At 43.7% G+C, this 17,625-nt stretch overlaps 1 protein-coding gene across 1 annotated transcript; it reads right to left on the reverse strand.

The window, feature by feature from the left end:
• Positions 1–452: 452 nt before the first annotated feature.
• Positions 453–17,365, reverse strand: LOC120715299 (cortexin domain-containing 1-like). Its single transcript, XM_040002211.1, has 3 exons — positions 16,815–17,365; positions 8,252–8,356; positions 453–1,597 (listed from the first exon to the last, which is right to left on the reverse strand). Exon 3 carries the CDS (start codon positions 1,526–1,528, stop codon positions 1,346–1,348), a length of 183 nt encoding a protein of 60 aa, XP_039858145.1. The 5' UTR covers positions 1,529–1,597; positions 8,252–8,356; positions 16,815–17,365; the 3' UTR covers positions 453–1,345.
• Between the last annotated feature and the right edge of the window lie 260 nt (positions 17,366–17,625).

Raw genomic sequence — 17,625 nt, forward strand, 5'->3', positions numbered from 1 at the left:
ATTTGTGCATACGTTTTAAAAATGTACGATTTATATTTGCATTTAAAAGTATGAAAATGATTCGCTAAACATGTTTGTGAGTTTTTTCCAACTCTGATTTTATGTTTTATGTGTGATTTTAGATCAGTTGTGTTAACGCGGAATGGCAAAATGAAAAATTGATGAGAGGTTGTGCTAAAAAATTATAGCAAACAAGGCAAGACAAATAGTTTTTTAAGGTGAAATAAATATAAAAGTACGATCAAAAGTATTAAAAAAATGGCAAATTATGCCCTGGGCCGCAGAGGGTTAATGGTTAACCTCGTGTAGTTGCATACACCCGATCTGTCTTAGTCCATTTTTACCTGCTCAGTTTTTAAACTTGCCTTTATACTTTTATGACTGTTTATGTCTAAATTTTATTTACCATGTTTATTATATATACATTTTTTTTAATGTTTTTTATGCTATTGTTCACGTGTCATTGTAAGGTGACCTTGAGGGTCTGAAAGGTGCCTATAAATAAAATGTATTATTATTATTATTATTATTATTATTATTATTATTATCTCCAAAGTAATGGCAACCTATATTTTAGGGGTTTTTTTTAAATAAAAAACCCTAAAACCTCATGGCTTCATGATTATCTACTGCTAATTTCTACCAAAGTTCCAAAAACAGGGGAAAACCATATTTTGGACAACTGTAATAAACTGTGGTTGATGACTACATATAATTATCAGTCATCAAATGATGACTTTGATTTATCCTGTTCCAATATCTTCAGAGGTTCCATCATATTTGTCAGCATTCCAGAATTGTAAATAAAACACCAAGAAATAAAACTTGCAATAAACTAAAACGATACTTTAGATTATTCTTAAACATTGCTTACGTTATGTGTTATCACTGTATGGTATTTTTCTTTGTTTCCACTTTTGTGAAAGAGTCCTCTTCTTTATATGATCGTCTGCTTTTTTTCTCCAGTCTGTAATGATGTAAAGGGAAATGTGCGGTCAGTCAAGTGTTTTGTCCACTTGTAAATACTAATAGTGTTTATTACACAAACAAGAAGTCAGGCTCTGGAAGACATCCTTGGCACAAAAGCCAAGGTTATTGTATTGGTTGTATTAGTGTCACTCCGACAATGGTTTTTCAAACAGCAGCACTTCCTTCAATCTTTGCTGATGTGTAAATTCCATGTTTATGTCTGGATTTTATACAATTTTCGATTGTACAGCAGTACATGTGTTCTGGAGCTTCAACATTTTAGAGAAAAAAAAAAAACACACACTGTCATTTAGTGAAATGAAAAATGAAAAACCACCACTACCCCCTTGTATATGTATATATGTGTTTCAGTTTGTTAGTCATCCAAGTGCTGTTCCTCCCATGTGGAGGTAGGAATCGCACTATATGGGTCCATTATGACCTTGGCACAGCGGATGATCATGGCAATCAGCAGTAAGCAGAGGAAGGCGACACAGGCTAAAGTCAGGCCCTGGTCCACATCCACAAAGGCTGGCTCAGCAGTACCTTCCATCTCCATGACTGCTGTTCACTGCTGCTGCTGTCCTCAGACACGCCCACATACCATGCTACCATCCTGAAGACCTGACTGGAAGCACAACAAAGAGATATGGTGAGTGTTATACTATAGATATGTGGAGGCTCCTCATACCCTGCTCATAATCTCTTCAAACTGCCGCCATCAGGCAAAAGATACGGACGCATCAGAACAAAGACTAATAGACTAAGAAGCGGTTTCTACTCTGACATATGTGTTTTATCATAAATTATTATGCACAAGTCAAGTTTATTATAGTTTATTATTTGATTTTATTTAAAAACTGAACAAAGAAAAAAGAAAAGAAAAATGTTTATTTATAGCATATTTAAAGGACATGTTGTTCTGTTTCAGAGCTGCAATGGTAAAAGTCTAATTACCTGCAGCAGCAAGTCTGGCACATTGAACTATGAACACCTACTCATCAGCTGATCTAAGTATTCAATAAGGGGCATGTCAAGGTTAGCAGGGCAAGCCGTGTGGAGTTATTAAGAAGGGCCCAAAGTGCAGGCACTGGCTGATGATGCAAGTAAGCTTTATTAACAGGAGGTGAAAACAAACAAAAGCGAGGATGGCGAGGACAGAACTAAGGAAAGATCTGAACTGGGAAAACTAGAGAACAAACCTGAAACCATAACATGCAGGGAAGAAGACGGGATGATGAACAGAGATACGAAGAGAGACACCAGGAAACACAGGCAACCACGCACTGTATACACACGGAGGGAAACAAGGAATGGCAAACAGGAGGGAGGCACAGCTGATCCTAATTAACACGACGAGACAAAAGACTCAGACCTTCAAAGTAAAACAGGAAGTCCACAGACTCAGGGACACGAAACAGAGCACAGAGAAAGCACCCGGACAGGGATAACTAGACACTAAACAGAGGAAGAAAGCCTAAGACCTAGAAACCCTGAGAACAAAACCTGAACACTAATAGAGAATGAATGAAATGAAACAAACATCAAATCAGAACAAAACTCAAAACGCTGGGTCACCAACCGAGCACCATGACAGGGCATTTATTAGTGAACAAAAGGATTTTAAGATGAATTCTAGACAGGACCCAAATGCAGGACTTTGAGACAAAAAAAAAACAACTAACACAGCAGCTTTAATACTGTAGCTTGTAAACACAAAAGTAGAACAACCAAAAACTCACACAAGACACAAAATGAATCTGAGAAACCAGGATATGAACGGTTACTGTGTAACCTCAGTTCTCTTCTGCTCTGTTACATATCCCACGTGTACAGGAGAATGACCCCCCATTAGTCAGGTTGTATAAAATTCTTGAAGACACTACTGCCACACCTCACAGCTTAACTATAAAACAGCTGTGCAGACATGAAATCGCTGATAGTTTTATTGGGACGTGTTTCCAAGTGTCCTTAAAGTTGGGGAGAGAGTTTCTCACTCAGAGAACCAAGGTTGCAAAATAACAGCATGCTTTCTATCACATCAAGACTATCTGTCCACTCATTTACATATTCCATATGTAAAACAGCGCACGGGGAGACGGTGCGGTCCAATACCTTAAGCACATGCCCACCAGGTCAGCACCCTGCCAGAAATGAAGGCCAACCCTAAGAAGCAGAGGAGCTATCAGTCTGAAAGACACAAGACTGACACAAAGGGATCCCGCAAGATCCAGGTACCACACTGTAATGGAGTAACTGCTCTGCTGACCCGCACGATACCAGGCTGACTGTGGAGACAACACCTAGTCGGCTACCGCCAAGATACACCCAACACCCACTCTAGAAGGAGGGGCTGTCTGCTCCCTCTTCCTGTCAATGCTGTAAAATCTAAAAGTGGACTGAGCCACAACTGCACAAAGGATTAAGGAATAGATCTGGAGTTTGAAAATCTTGAGGGAGGGTTCTTTTACATTTTGAGAGAACCCAACTTAATCTAATTATAAATTAAATGCCATGTTAAGGATATCAGTATCTCCATGGATGTTAAAATAACCTTCAGTAATTCTAGAGACTGTGCTGGGAGACACAGCAAAGCCGACAATGCCATGTATTGATGTGCAATGCTGGAGGAGCTGGACTATCTGTGCAACCTCTGTAGGGTCCAAGTATGGCTTTAAGCTTGTGACACTGACCCTGACTATGTCACGGCGAGTGAGATGAGCTGTATAAAAATAATAAACCAACAAAAACAAAAAACAAGGAGCACAAGAGTCCAAATACACAAGAAAACAGTTCAAGAACACAGGAAAACAGATCAAAAACAAAACCAAATTAGAGTTCAACAAGAGTCCGAGAAAAGTTCAGGGGGTCGACCCGGGGGTCGACAACACAAAGACCAAGACAGTTCTGGAGGCTGGCCGTGCACATGGCAACGGCGGCGATGGGCAAACAGTTCTGGGGGCCGACTGTGCACACGGCAACGGCGGCAGCAAAACCAATCAGGAGGCCGACCACTTGGAAGGCAGTGGTGGCCACTGAGCAGGTCCGGAGGTTGGCCACGATGCCAGCGGCGGCGACAAACTCCTTCCGGAGGCCTTCCCCGAAGGCCATGATGCCAACTTAGAGGCCCGGAAAACAGCCGGCAGAGGCGAGGCAGAACGGGTCGAGCTGGCTCTGACGGCGGTGTGGCAACCGCAGGACCAGACGAGGCAGGACCAGACGAGGCAGGACCAGACGAGGCAGGACCAGACGAGGACGAAGACGAGGCAGGACCAGATGAAGGCAGCATCACGGAGGCTGGACCAGGCGTGGATGAAGGCACGGCTGCGGAACCTGACGGCGGCGGGACGGCTGCGGAACCTGACGGCGGCGGGACGGCTGCGGAACCTGACGGCGGCGGGACGGCTGCGGAACCTGACGGCGGCGGGACGGCTGCGGAACCTGACGGCGGCGATGCTGCAGGCGGTGATGCTGCAGGAGGTGATGTGGATGCAGGCAACGGTGTAGAAGTCACAGGGGATGATTCAGCAGGTGGTGGCTGAACAAACTTCCCCGGACCGTCAGCAGATGTGAGGATGTGCTTGCTGGGTCCTCCAGGACCCCCAGCAGACGAGGCGTGGTGCTGGGTGGGCTCCTCGGACCCACCAGCTGACTTGGCTTGAAGCTGGACGGGCGACTCGGGCCCTCCAGCTGACGACACTTGAGGCTGGCTGGGTTCTCCCAAACCCCCAGCAGACGAAACTTGAGGCAGGATGAGCTCCTCAGGCCCTCCAGCTGACGAGGCAGGACGCTGGCTGGGTTCACCTGAACCCCCAGCTAACGTGGCTTGAGACTGGACGGGCTCCTCGGGCCCTCCAGTGGAAACAGACACTGAAGCAGCCAGTACGCAGACCTCTGCCAGTGTGGACACTGGCTGGGACTGAGCAGCACAGTGGCTAGACTCAGGCAGCAACAGTGGGATGCAGTCCTCAGAGGGCTGAAAGTGTTCCCCAATACACTCAGCAGAGGACGGAGGCGGACGGGTGAACTCACTTGAACTCTCAGGGGGTGCTGAGAGCCGAGACTGTTCTGGTGAGTTCTCCGGTGAGGCTGCTGGCGCTGGCGTCTTGACCTCTAGGGGTCCAGAGTTGGCTGGTGACTGACACCCAGCCTCTGGGGAGGCCCTAGAGGGAGCAACTGTCTCTGACATGGCTAGCTTAAGAAAACCAGCAGATATTGTGGTGAAGTGTGTTCCCTGCTTAGAATGAGACAGTGAGGATGGAGGCTGAATGAACGAGTGGGTAGGCTGCTGAACTGGTGGCAACTGAGCTTCAGGTAGCGAAGTTGTAACAGGTGGTGGAGTGGCTGACTGAACTGCAGGTGGTGGAGTGGCTGACTGAACTGCGGTTAACTGAATTGCAGACCCAACGTTAAACTGTGGTGAAAGTGTGGATGGGAGAATATGATCAGGAAAAACTGTTTCGGTGAGGTTTACAACTTCCCCTGAATGAATCAGTGCAGGTAAAAAAGGGTCCCAAACATTTCCATTCTCTAAATTCATAATACCAGGCTTGGAAACAGAATGGAAACAGTCATTAACACAGAGCGTGGGCTCAGGAGAAACAGACTTTGAAGCAGTGGCCATGGGTGAGACAAAAAAATTATTGTTATCTTCAGAAGACACACAAAAAAATAGCTCCAGAAAACACAGTCACAGAGTCTGACGCAGCAGAAAAAGTGTCCCTTTCACTCACCACAGCCGATTGTTTACATGTCCCGACATCCGGCTGTGGGGTGCCGCCACGCCGACGGCGCAAACGTCGCTTCTTTCTTGGAGACGGCTCCGACAGGCTGGGTAATCCCTCGTCCGGCGGTTCGGACGGCACGTCCTCCATTGAAGCGAGCAGGCGAGCAGTAGCGGGGGGGGGGTGTAGGTGAAGCTCGTGGAGAACGAAATTCTGCACGAGCGGATGCAGAGAGTCCAATAGCCAGGGATAACCGGAAATAAGGTGTTGTAGGTTGGCTTCCACAGTGTAAAGAGAGGCTTCTCCCTCATGCTCTAACCACTGGTAAATTAATTTAGAAGCAGAGTCGATAACGGCCTCCTGAAGCTCCCTGGGTGGGGTGACTGCCGCTGGATCCATATCTGGCTGGTCCGTACTGTCACGACGAGTGAGATGAGCCGTATAAAAACAATAAATGAGGATCCAATCGCAGGCAGAAGTGGAGGAGTGAAGGTGGTTTATTGAACACAATGCGCCAGTGGAAAAACAGAAACAGAGATCACACTAAACTATACTGGAGACAACTAAACTACTGAATACAAACCGGAACTCAAACATGAAGCAAGGTGGACGACGGTACAGGATGGTGACAGCAGGGACCACACGGATGAAACATGGTGGACCACACAGACAGACCACCAACTACAAAGACAGAAGACGCGACTTAAATGCACACAGAGAAACACAGGGAGATTACACACAGGTGGGAGTAATCAACGAGACGAGACAAGAGGTAAAACTGAACACACTCACATGAGACGCAGACCTTCACAATAAAACAGGAACAAGAAACCACTAAACAAAGATGCAGACACGACACAGAGACAGACAGAAAATGACACATGGAACTAAACTAAACCTGCAAAAACATGACAACTCAAAATACTGGGTCAAACTGACCCAGAACCGTGACAAACTAAATGCAAAAATAGTGAAAAACACTCGGAAAGATAAGGAGGGGAGCAATGTTAGTAGCATGTAAAACCATTCCCTTTTTTGGGGTTGTCTCATTGTTGCCTCTCTAGTGCACCTGTTGTGCAGTTTGTTAACACCAAAGTAGCTAAACCTGATCAACAATCCCCTCTGCTACTTAACTACCAGAGTACTATCCCTGAAGTTCCTTGACTTCATGCTATACTCTGATTCAGAGGTGTTTTTACGTTTTTTGAGCAGTATCAATAACTTCCTTGTACAATTTTGTGACTTGTCCAGCGCCGGGTCACGGGGGGAGCATCTAAGCAGAGAAACCCAGGCCTCCTTGTCCCAAGCCACCTACTGCAGCTCATCCAGGGGATTTCCAGGCCAGCCTAGAAAGATCTAATCTCTCCAGTGTGTCCTTGGTCTATGCCCTCCTCAGAGTAGGACATGCCTCAGAGCACCTCTCCCAGGTGGCACAGGGAGGCATCCCAGGGAGATGCCTGGACCTCCTCAGCTGGTTCTTTTCAATATTGAGGAGCATTGCCTCTAGTCTTAGTCCACCTCGAATGTTTGAGCTCCTTACTCGGAGAAGCCATTCACCTTTCTGAGAAAGTTCATATTCGCCACTCGCATTTGTAATTCTTTCAGTCACTACTTAGTTAATGATTTTTAATTGCAGAAGTATTTTAGAGATTTCTTCAGCTACTCGCTTTAAGGGTCACCACAGTGGATCTTCTGCTTCCATCTTATCTCAGCACGTACTAATCCGAGCATCCACTTCTGTCGCACCAACTGTAACATCACTCAGTGTTGGCCAGAACAACCCAATTTACAGCATTGCCTTTCCAGGCTGTTATGGCAGCAAGCTCATATTCCCCATAATACTGAACAGCAGCAGCTGCAGGTGTTCCACATAGACAGTTGCTCTGTCATGTCTGCTGTCTGCAGCTGTCCACTTCCAGCTCCTCTCCTCTCTCTTCTAGTTTCTGACCAGTGCTACTGAAAAAGTGGCGGCATGACCACCAACTGAGCTGGCCAGCCTCCCGTGGTGCTGCCACCTGAACCCACTGCACCACACCTCCCCTGCAGCTGAGCTACAGACCACACCCACCATTTGCATCTCCTCTTTCACTACTTCCACGAGTCGTCTCTGCGGTATCCCTCATATACCTTATCCCTTCTATACATTTGCAAACCATCTCAACCTCGCCTCTTTAACTTTGTCTCAAAACTACTTAACCTGAGGTCTTGCTACTGACAATGTGCTCAGGGGGGGTTGTCATTAAGTAAGTTGCGACCTGCCACCTAGGGGAATTTCACTCCTAGGAAATATAAAGATGGAATATTTAAGCAAATTAAATAGAAGGCTGCATAGGTTTTAAAATGCAACCCAGTGAGATACATTGGTTTAAATATTAAGATATATTTATTACATGTATAAAAAGAAATTATAAGCAGTTGCAGGCTGGATCACAATCAAGAGGTGACTGAAGCAGATAAATCTGTCCAATAATCAAGTAAAAACAAGAGAAAGGCTGAGCTGGACTCACCAGTTGCTCAGGACAAAAAGAAGAAGAAAAAAGGAGCACATGCAAACTCACCAACGTTACACCCAGGTACTGTAAAACAAAGGGGGTGTGGAGAAGGACCACCACCATGGACCTCGCATGGCTTCAGGCTTATCCTCCTGGAAGCCAATCCAGCCACTGAAATAATCAACATGAAATGGACATTAAAAACCACAAAAGGTAGTAAGACATTCAGCACAAGACTTTGAGTTTTAATATATTTTGATGTTTATGGATTATGTTTAAGTTCATTTAGTCATCTTCAGCTCCGGTTTCCCAGTTCTAGTTCTTTGTTTATTAGACTCCCTCGTCTCCCTCGCCCCTTCATGTGTTTCAATAATGTTTTTGTCCACTGTCTCCTCCTCTTGCTTACTTGCCCCCCCCCCATGACCCATTCCATCTATTATGTGTATTTTCCCCCAGCCATCATGTTCTTTTTGTACTTCGTTATGTCCATGTCTCATGTTCCCTTTTCCCTCTGAATATATCTACAGTGTGTTTCTCGTCTGTTCGTCATGTTAGGTCTGCGGGTCTTAATCTCTCATGTTTCATGTCTGTGTGTCCTATGTTGTCAAGCTCGTGTTATCATGTCTGCATCTCATTATGTTTCCTGTTTACATGTACAACAAAATGATGGGTGTTCCACACCGCTGTGAATATATGCAAAACAAGAGAAAGGCACACAATGGACAGCAAAGTGCTTGGAAGAAGTAAGGACTTGGTGTGAGTATAGAGTCCATATGTGAGAGGCCTGAGTGATGAGGGTTACTGAGACCATAGCTCAGATTGGTGAGGTGGGTGGGTAGGGGTGTGGTGTGGGGTGATAGTGTTTGTTAACAGTCTGAATGGCCCAGAGGAAGAAGCTGTGAGTGAGTGTGGAGGTGTGGGACCTGATTGACTTGAGGAGCAGACCAGAGGGCAGCAGGTGGGCGGGGTGCAAGGGGTCACCTGTGATGGCCCTGATTTTTCTGAGACAGGAGGATCTGGCAGAGGGCAGCCAATGACATTTTGGGTGGTGTTAATTACTCTCTGCAATAATTTAATTAATTAATTAAACCTATAATTAATTACTTTGTGGCATATTTAATTCATTCATTTTGGCGCCTCTGGCCCTCCACAGGTCACAGCTGAGTTAAAGTGTTACAAAAACACACTTGCCTACTCAGGCTATAAAAAATCTGAACTAGGGGTGGAGCCGAACCCGAATACGGTATTCGGACAGGCACGAATATCGTGTTTTTTTACAAATACTTATTTCGAACAAATATTTTAAAAATATTTGTATTTGGGAACAAGAAAAACTTTATATCAAAAAGCTGAGTGTCCTTATTAGACCGCAGTGCATGTAAAAGGTGAATGACACAGGCTGCTCCACGCAGAGAAGACTGAACTGAACTGCATCACTATTTTTGTTGAATAGATTTTTTGGACCTTAACTGGGTTCCGGAGGCAGTTTGTAACTTTAGCGAGGATCGGGAGATTATTCCATTACGCGACCGTGGCTCAGTGGGTTGGGAATCGCATCTGTAACCGGAAGGTTGCCGGTTCGATCCCTGGGCTCTCTGTCCTGGTCGTTGTGTCCCTGGGCAAGACACTTTACCCTACTTGCCTACTGGTGTTGGCCAGAGGGGCCGATGGCGCGATATGGCACCCTCGCTTCTGTCAGTCTGCCCCAGGGCAGCTGTAGCTACAACTGTAGCTTCCTCCACCAGTGTATGAATGTGAGAGTGAATGAATAGTGGCATTGTAAAGCGCTATATAAATCCAATCCATTATTATTATTATTATTACGCTGCATTATTGACGTCTGCAGTCGGGTGCTCTCATGTTCGCTCTGTTTACGTAGCTCTGTTAGTAATTTAGACCAGCGGCCCCCAACCCCCGGGCCGTGGACCGGTACCGGGCCGCGAGTGATAAGGTTCGGTTGTGAAATTTATGGTTTATAGGGTTTTATTCGTTTTTATTGTTACCTCAGTTTCCCTGTGTCTTTTCCCGTGTGTTATGAATACATATTTTTATTTATTTATTTTTGGTACCGATACTCGTTTTATTTTGTTGTATTTAAAGTCCGGTCCGTAAAAATATTGTCCGTGGCGCAAAAAAGGACCGGATTTAGACAATAGGCTGTTGACAGAGTAACGTTAAAGTTCTGTTTAAAAGGATAAAACAATGCTTCTGTTGTGTCGAACTGTATGCACCTGTGGGAGTTATATGGTACATATATGTTACTCTGTCTTTTGCAGACAGCAAGATATAGGCTATAGGCTAGTAGCAGAGCTTTCCGTCACTCATTAACTTAGCTGAAACTCCCCACATGGAGTTGGTCAACCAAACAGAAAACAGTGTTGCTGCTGCTGAGCCATCTCTTGGTCCTGCACCAGCCAAAACAACTTGATCAACTTGTGTGGAAGCATTTTACACTCAGTGCTGCAGATGAAACCAAACTGTTATGTAATGTGTGCAAAAGTCAGATCAGCAGAGGCAGTTATGTCAAACATCTGTCAACATCTGTTATGCATAATCACATGCACTTAAAGCATCTTATTCCTGGTACTGTCTGCCAACCCCCCCATAAGCACCAATCCCCCCACCGGCACCACTACTAAAGAATACTTACACTATAATGTTAATTAGAAATGTAACACAAACAAAACTGGATCTTTACGCCTATTTTGATACTTCCCCCCCCTCAACAAATACAAATACCGACTGCTTTGCACATCTCTGCTCTGAACACTGAATTCACTAAAAGCTCTTTGAACATCATGTCCCCCCCCCCCCCCCCCCAAAACACACACACCCTTAATACCATACATAATTCTTATTTACTCATTTATCTGTATCTGTATGTAATTTGTATCCATTTCCTTTATATGTCCCTTAGGCAGCATCATTAGAAGACATAGCATACATTTACACTGCTATGCAGATGACACCCAGCTCTATCTGTCCATGAAGCCAGATAACACACACCAATGAGTTAAACTGCAGGAATGTCTTAAAGACATAAAGACCTGGATGGCCACTAACTTTCTGCTTCTTAATTCAGATAAAACTGAGGTTATTGTACTCGGCCCTGAAAAGCTTAGAAATATGGTCTCTAACCAGATTCTTACTCTGGATGGCATTACCTTGGCCTCCAGTAACACTGTGAGGAACCTTGGAGTCATTTTTGACCAGGACATGTCCTTCAACGCACATATTAAACAAATACGTAAGACTGCTGTCTTGCATTTGCACAAATCTCTAAAGTTAGAAATATCCTGTCTCAGAGTGACGCTGAAAAACTAGTTCATGCATTTATTACTTCCAGGCTGGACGACTGTAATTCATTATTATCAGGAAGTCCTAAAAACTCCCTGAAAAGCCTTCAGTTAATCCAAAATGCTGCAGCAAGAGTCCTGACAGGGACTAGAAAGAGAGAGCAGATTTCTCCTGTTTTGGCTTCCCTTCATTGGCTTCCTGTTAAATCCAGAATTGAATTCAAAATCCTGCTCCTCACATACAAGGTCTTAAATAATCAGGCCCCATCTTATCTTAATGACCTTGTAGTACCATATCACCCTATTAGAGCACTTCGCTCTCGCTCTGCAGGCCTACTTGTTGTTCCTAGAGTATTTAAAAGTAGAATGGGAGGCAGAGCCTTCAGTTTTCAGGCCCCTCTTCTGTGGAACCAGCTTCCAGTTTGGATTCAGGAGACAGACACTATCTCTACTTTCAAGATTAGGCTTCAAACTTTCCTTTTTGCTAAAGCATATAGTTAGGGCTGGACCAGGTGACCCTGAATCCTCCCTTAGTTATGCTGCAATAGACATAGGCTGCCGGGAGATTCCCATGATGCATTGAGTTTTTCCTTCTTCAGTCACCTTTCTCACTCACTATGTGTTAACAGACCTCTCTGCAGTGAATCATATCTGTTATTAACCTCTGTCTCTCTTCCACAGCATGTCTTTATCCTGTCTTCCTTCTCTCACCCCAACCAATCACAGCAGATGGCCCCGCCCCTCCCTGAGCCTGGTTCTGCCGGAGGTTTCTTCCTGTTAAAAGGGAGTTTTTCCTTCCCACTGTCGCCAAAGTGCTTGCTCTTAGGGGGTCATATGATTGTTGGGTTTTTCTCTGTATCTATGAAGCGCCTTGAGGCGACTTTTGTTGTGATTTGGCGCTATATAAATAAAATTGAATTGAATTGAATTGCATATGTATTTATTTGAATATTTATAGAGATGTTTATGTGTTATAGATACTGTAAATCAGCGGTCCCCAACGTTTTTTGCTGCACGGACCGGTTTATTTCTGACAATATTTTCACAGACCAGCCTTTAAGGTGTAAATACAACAAAATAAAACCAGTACCGGTACCGAAAAGAAAAAAAGCAGATTTATTCATACCACATGGGAAAAGACCCAGGAAACCCAGTTAATGATAAAAACGATTAAAAAATAATAATGATAAAAATCGATAAAAACCCTGAAAACCATAAATTTCACACCCAAGCCTCAAATCTCGCGGTCCGGTACCAAATGACCCCTGGGGGTTGGGGTTTATTCTTTTTTTAAATGACCTCCAACAAGAAATGTTAATGTCTGCTGTTCAATACTGAAGAGATGTAAACTTAGAAATGATGCCACATCATCATTGCCAAATTGGATTACTATAGCATCCCTGACATCACTGCCATGCTCCAGCAGCTGCGTGTGGGATTGTGTGTCCCCTATGAAAGATTTGTAAATCCTAAAATACATTTGGATGCAGGCAAATGTCTAACAAACACATCTAGATTCTGTAGTTTCACAATTTTCAGGCAACCATATATAATAAGGTCATCTAAACCCTTGCATCTTGTGAGTTATGATCTGCCACAGCCAGGTGTTGGGGTCATTACTCAAGAAAAATAATGCATTACACATTACTCATTACTTATCATAAAAGTAATTGAGTACGTTAAGCATTAGATTACTGTGTTACTGAAAAATGTATTACACCCAACACACAAAGTCCAAACTGGCTCCCACCAAAGAGCAGGAAGAAAAAGAGTACAAAAGAGTTCCCTATACACATCTTAGCAGTCCCAGATGCACCACAGGTATAAAGTCAACATTTACATGGCACAATTGGGTTGCCTTTCTTTAACCAATGATATAGACTTGCCTGTATAACATACGGTAGAGTAAAGATCCATAAATCGTATCTGGAACGGGAGATCCTACAATAGGCAGGAGGGCCAGAAGCTTATCACCAGGGCTAAGCTCTCTAAACTTTGCTCTGTGCTCATGAGGTTGTTGTTGTTGTTTTTTAAATGAAAAAAGTTATCAACTGTGCAACTGAATCAAACACAGCCTGCAGAGCTTTCAATGCACTATTAGTTGGAATTCTATCACAATGCCAACTATTAAGGTTTCTCCTGTCACAATGGGGGTGTACATCCCTACCATGACTCTTGTGGGTCAATATTTTGTCATCGGCTAAAGCTGCTGTTTCAAGAACATTAGTAATTTTGTGCTCTGATATTCAGTTCTTAAATTACTATAAGACAAATAAATCAAAAGGCCTTTCAAAAGCATTTGCAGCAGAACACTACTGATTAAAATTAGCCAACAAATCCTCATCAAATTCCACATTAGATTGCCAGGACTGAAAGTGGTGGCTGGATGTCTGTAACATTAACTCAGACTTTAGTTCAAGCTGTGCTTAACGCAAAGTGACCAGCCTGAGCTTTCTCAGTAAATAAACTATTGAGCAACAAAGTTTGTTTTGAATTCACCCACTGCCTCAAATTAGCCACCTGCTCAAATAAAGACCAAATCAAACATAGGCATGAGACACAAGTTCGTCCTGATATGAAACTTATCCTGGCCACACTGTCCCTGCATCAAAAGCAGCTCCTGCTGCTCAAAATTAAGCCTTGTAGTCACCAGAGGAGCAACTACTGGCTCTAAACCCAAACTATGTTTCTCAGCTACAACTTTAATAACCATTTGTCTCGAAGACGATAACCTTAACGTCAGTCCATAGTGTCCAGCTATTTTCTACAGCTGTTCCTTGGTATATTTTCTAACAAGATCCAAGGAGGAGAGCCAACAAAAGCTGCGATTGAGGCCATGGTATAGGATGACACAAAACATCAAAGAGAGCAAAACCACTAGAGTTTTCCACTATCTGCATAACCACAACTAACACTACACCCCTAGTCTTTATGTGCCTTTTACACAAGTAGGTTTGTAAAGCAACCTACAAGCTGGCAACCCCACAAATTCCTGTGCACATGTAGAATTGTCCAGAGGCAACTGACACTAACCATGACACCACAACACAACCAGAATGTGGGAAAGAGAAACGATGCAACCCAAATGGGAAAACACGACTAAAGCTCATCTAAGCAAACACCAACCATTGTTCTCAAGGCGTCCAAACATCTAATCTCTGATGGAAAACAAACACACCTTATTTTGAACACCTAGTGCATCCACCAAAAACCAAACCTGGCTTAATGCACAACAGGATCAAATGAGCTAATTAGTACAAACTCAAATGCACTAAACTGACCAAACCTGGACAAGCTCTCAATTTTATCTGAACCTGGAGATGTACACTAGCAGTTAAAAGTTTGGACACACCTTCCCATTAAATGTTTTTTCTTTAGTTTCATGACTATTTACATTGTAGATTCTCACTGAAGGCATCAAAACTATGAATGAACACATATGGAATTATGTGGTAAACAAAAGGGGCGATCGTGGCTCAAAGAGTTGGCAGTTCGTTCTGTAACCGGAAGGTTGCTGGTTCGAGCCCCGGCTCGGACAGTCTCGGTCGTTGTGTCCTTGGGCAAGACACTTCACCTACCGCCTACTGGTGTTGGCCAGAGGGGCTGATGGTGCAATATGGCAGCCTGGCTTCTGTCAGTCTGCCCCAGGGCAGCTGTGGCTACACCTGTAGCTGCCTCCACCAGTGTGTGAGAGTGAATGAATAGTGGAATTGTAAAGCGCTTTGAGGGCCCGAAAAGCGCTATATAAATGCAATCCATTATTATTAAAAAAGTGTGAAACAACTCAAAACATGATTTATATTTCAGATTCTTCAAAACAGAAACCCTTTGCTTTCATTAGTGCTTTGCACACTCTTGGCATTCTCTTGATAAGCTTCATGAAGTCTTCACCTGAAACGGTTTTCCAGCAGTCATGAAGGAGTTCCTGGAGATTGGCCCTTTTGACTTCACTCTGTGGCCCATCTCATCCCAAGCTAGGTTTAGGTCTGCTGACTGTGGAGGCCAGGCATTCTGGCACAGCACTTCATCACTCTCCTTTTTGGTCAAATAGCCCTTACACAGCATGGAGATGGTCCAACTAAAAGCAAACTGGATGTGATGGCATGTTGCTGCAGGATGCTGTGGTAGCCATGCTGGTTCAGTGTGCCTTCCATTTTGAATAAATCCCCAACAGTGTCAGCAGCAAAGCACCCCCACACCATCACACCCTCTCCTCCATTCTTCACGGTGGGAACCATGCATGTAGAGACCATCCGTTCATCTTTTCTGTGTCGCACAACGACACGGCGAGTGGAACCCGAGATCTCAAATTTGGACTCATCAGACCAAAGCACAGATTTCCTCTGGTCCAGTATCCATTCCTTGTGTTTCTCGGCTCAAGCAAATCTCTTTCGCTTGTTGCTTTTCCATAGTCGTGGTTTCTTAGCAGCTACCATAAAGGCCTGATTCGCGCAGTCTCCTCTGAACCGTTGATGTAGAGATGTGTCTGCTACTGGAACTCTGTGTGGCATTTATCTTTCTACAATGTAGAAAGTGGTAAAAATAAAGAAAAAACATTAATGAGAAGGTGTGCCCAAGATTTTGACTTGTAGTGTAAGTCATGAAAGGGCCAAATCAGAAACCACAGTTTTATTTTGAACAGAAACCAGGAGTGGGAACAGGCTATCTGCAGCACAACATCAACAGCAGTCAACTTTCAAATCTGTAGAGATACAGGAAGGAAACAGAGTTTACGCAGGGAGGTGATGGATTCTGGAACACTTACAGAAGGACAGTGTGCAGTTTTCAACATTTTGGAAAGGAAGGTGAAGACTTCTCAAATAGCCAGTAACAAGAAAAAGGCCATTTATAGTTTGAACCAGGTGAAGGATGACAAATGGACCTTTCAAGATCAATCAGTGTAAATGTTTAATTTCAGATACACACCATTCTTTTGTTTTTTGACCTCCACTCATGACTTCTGCATGCAACCTTAATTAAGGGTTAGTTTTTAGTTTAACCAGAGTACCTGTCTAAGTATTTCTCTTATTCCACACTTCATCAGAAATGACAAATGCATAGGCAAACTTAACCTAATGTCTTTGGACATAGACACTATGCTGGTGCAGGTGTAACAGGCAGACCCTCACTACCCCCCCCCCCCCCCCCCCCCAACACACACAGACACAGACACACACACCCTGTTTTCTATTTCTCCCATCTGTTCTAGTCTCTGGTACAGAAATAAGAATAGAGAATTGCAATTACAATCCACTGCTTCCTTAATTTCTACAAAAAAACATCTCACACAGTGCTGCTCAAATACAGCACTGACAACAGTTGGGGTTTCTTACCTGCTTTTCCTCACATCCTGCAGCTGCTGAAGGTAGGACGGCTCTGCTCTGCACTGAGGAGCTGCTATGACTGAGAGTCGGGGGAATGGGACAGAGGAGTGGATGAGGAGACAAGGAAGGATGACAAGTTAATGGAAAGGAAGTACAAAGGGAGGGCAGAGGAAAAGATGATGTTGGGGGCAGATGGGCAGAGAGCAGGGGGAAAGAGTTACTGGTGGCTGCTGCATCTCCGCTCTGCATCTGAGTCTTATAAGCATAGCAGTGCAGAGTGCAGCACACAACCCTACCACTGCTCCACTCTCACTCTCAGAGTGCAGCTGCATGTGTGTCCACCTAACAGATGCATTTGCAATTTTTTTTATGTCACTGATTATTGTATTTTGCATTTGGAAGTTATTTGGATAGTCCAATCCTTTAGTTCCTTTATTTACAATATTATTGATTACTATCCATATGCTTTTCATATTATTTTTATTTTCATCTAAAAGCTTACTGTAGTAATTTCTTTTGCTGTGTTAGTATTACAGAAAAGAAGTTGTCATTAAGTGTAACTGTTATATAACTGTTAAATCAACTTTCTTAAAAACAGAAATGTTAACACTCCTTCCCAATATATTTTACATTTAAGATAAGAAGCAGTGAAATAAGTAAGGACTGAAGATCATAATAGTATCAGAGGATCTGCTGAGACTGAGGTGTTTACTTTGTCCAACTTCTCCCATTCACACAATAAAATATCGTCTCAACCTAATTATTTACTGATGAAATCATTTTCATCTAATGTAATTTAGTAGATGAAAATAATGTGAAT

The sequence above is a fragment of the Simochromis diagramma genome, unplaced genomic scaffold (assembly GCF_900408965.1).
Source record: "Simochromis diagramma unplaced genomic scaffold, fSimDia1.1 OVJJ01000430.1, whole genome shotgun sequence".
Taxonomy (NCBI): domain Eukaryota; kingdom Metazoa; phylum Chordata; class Actinopteri; order Cichliformes; family Cichlidae; genus Simochromis; species Simochromis diagramma.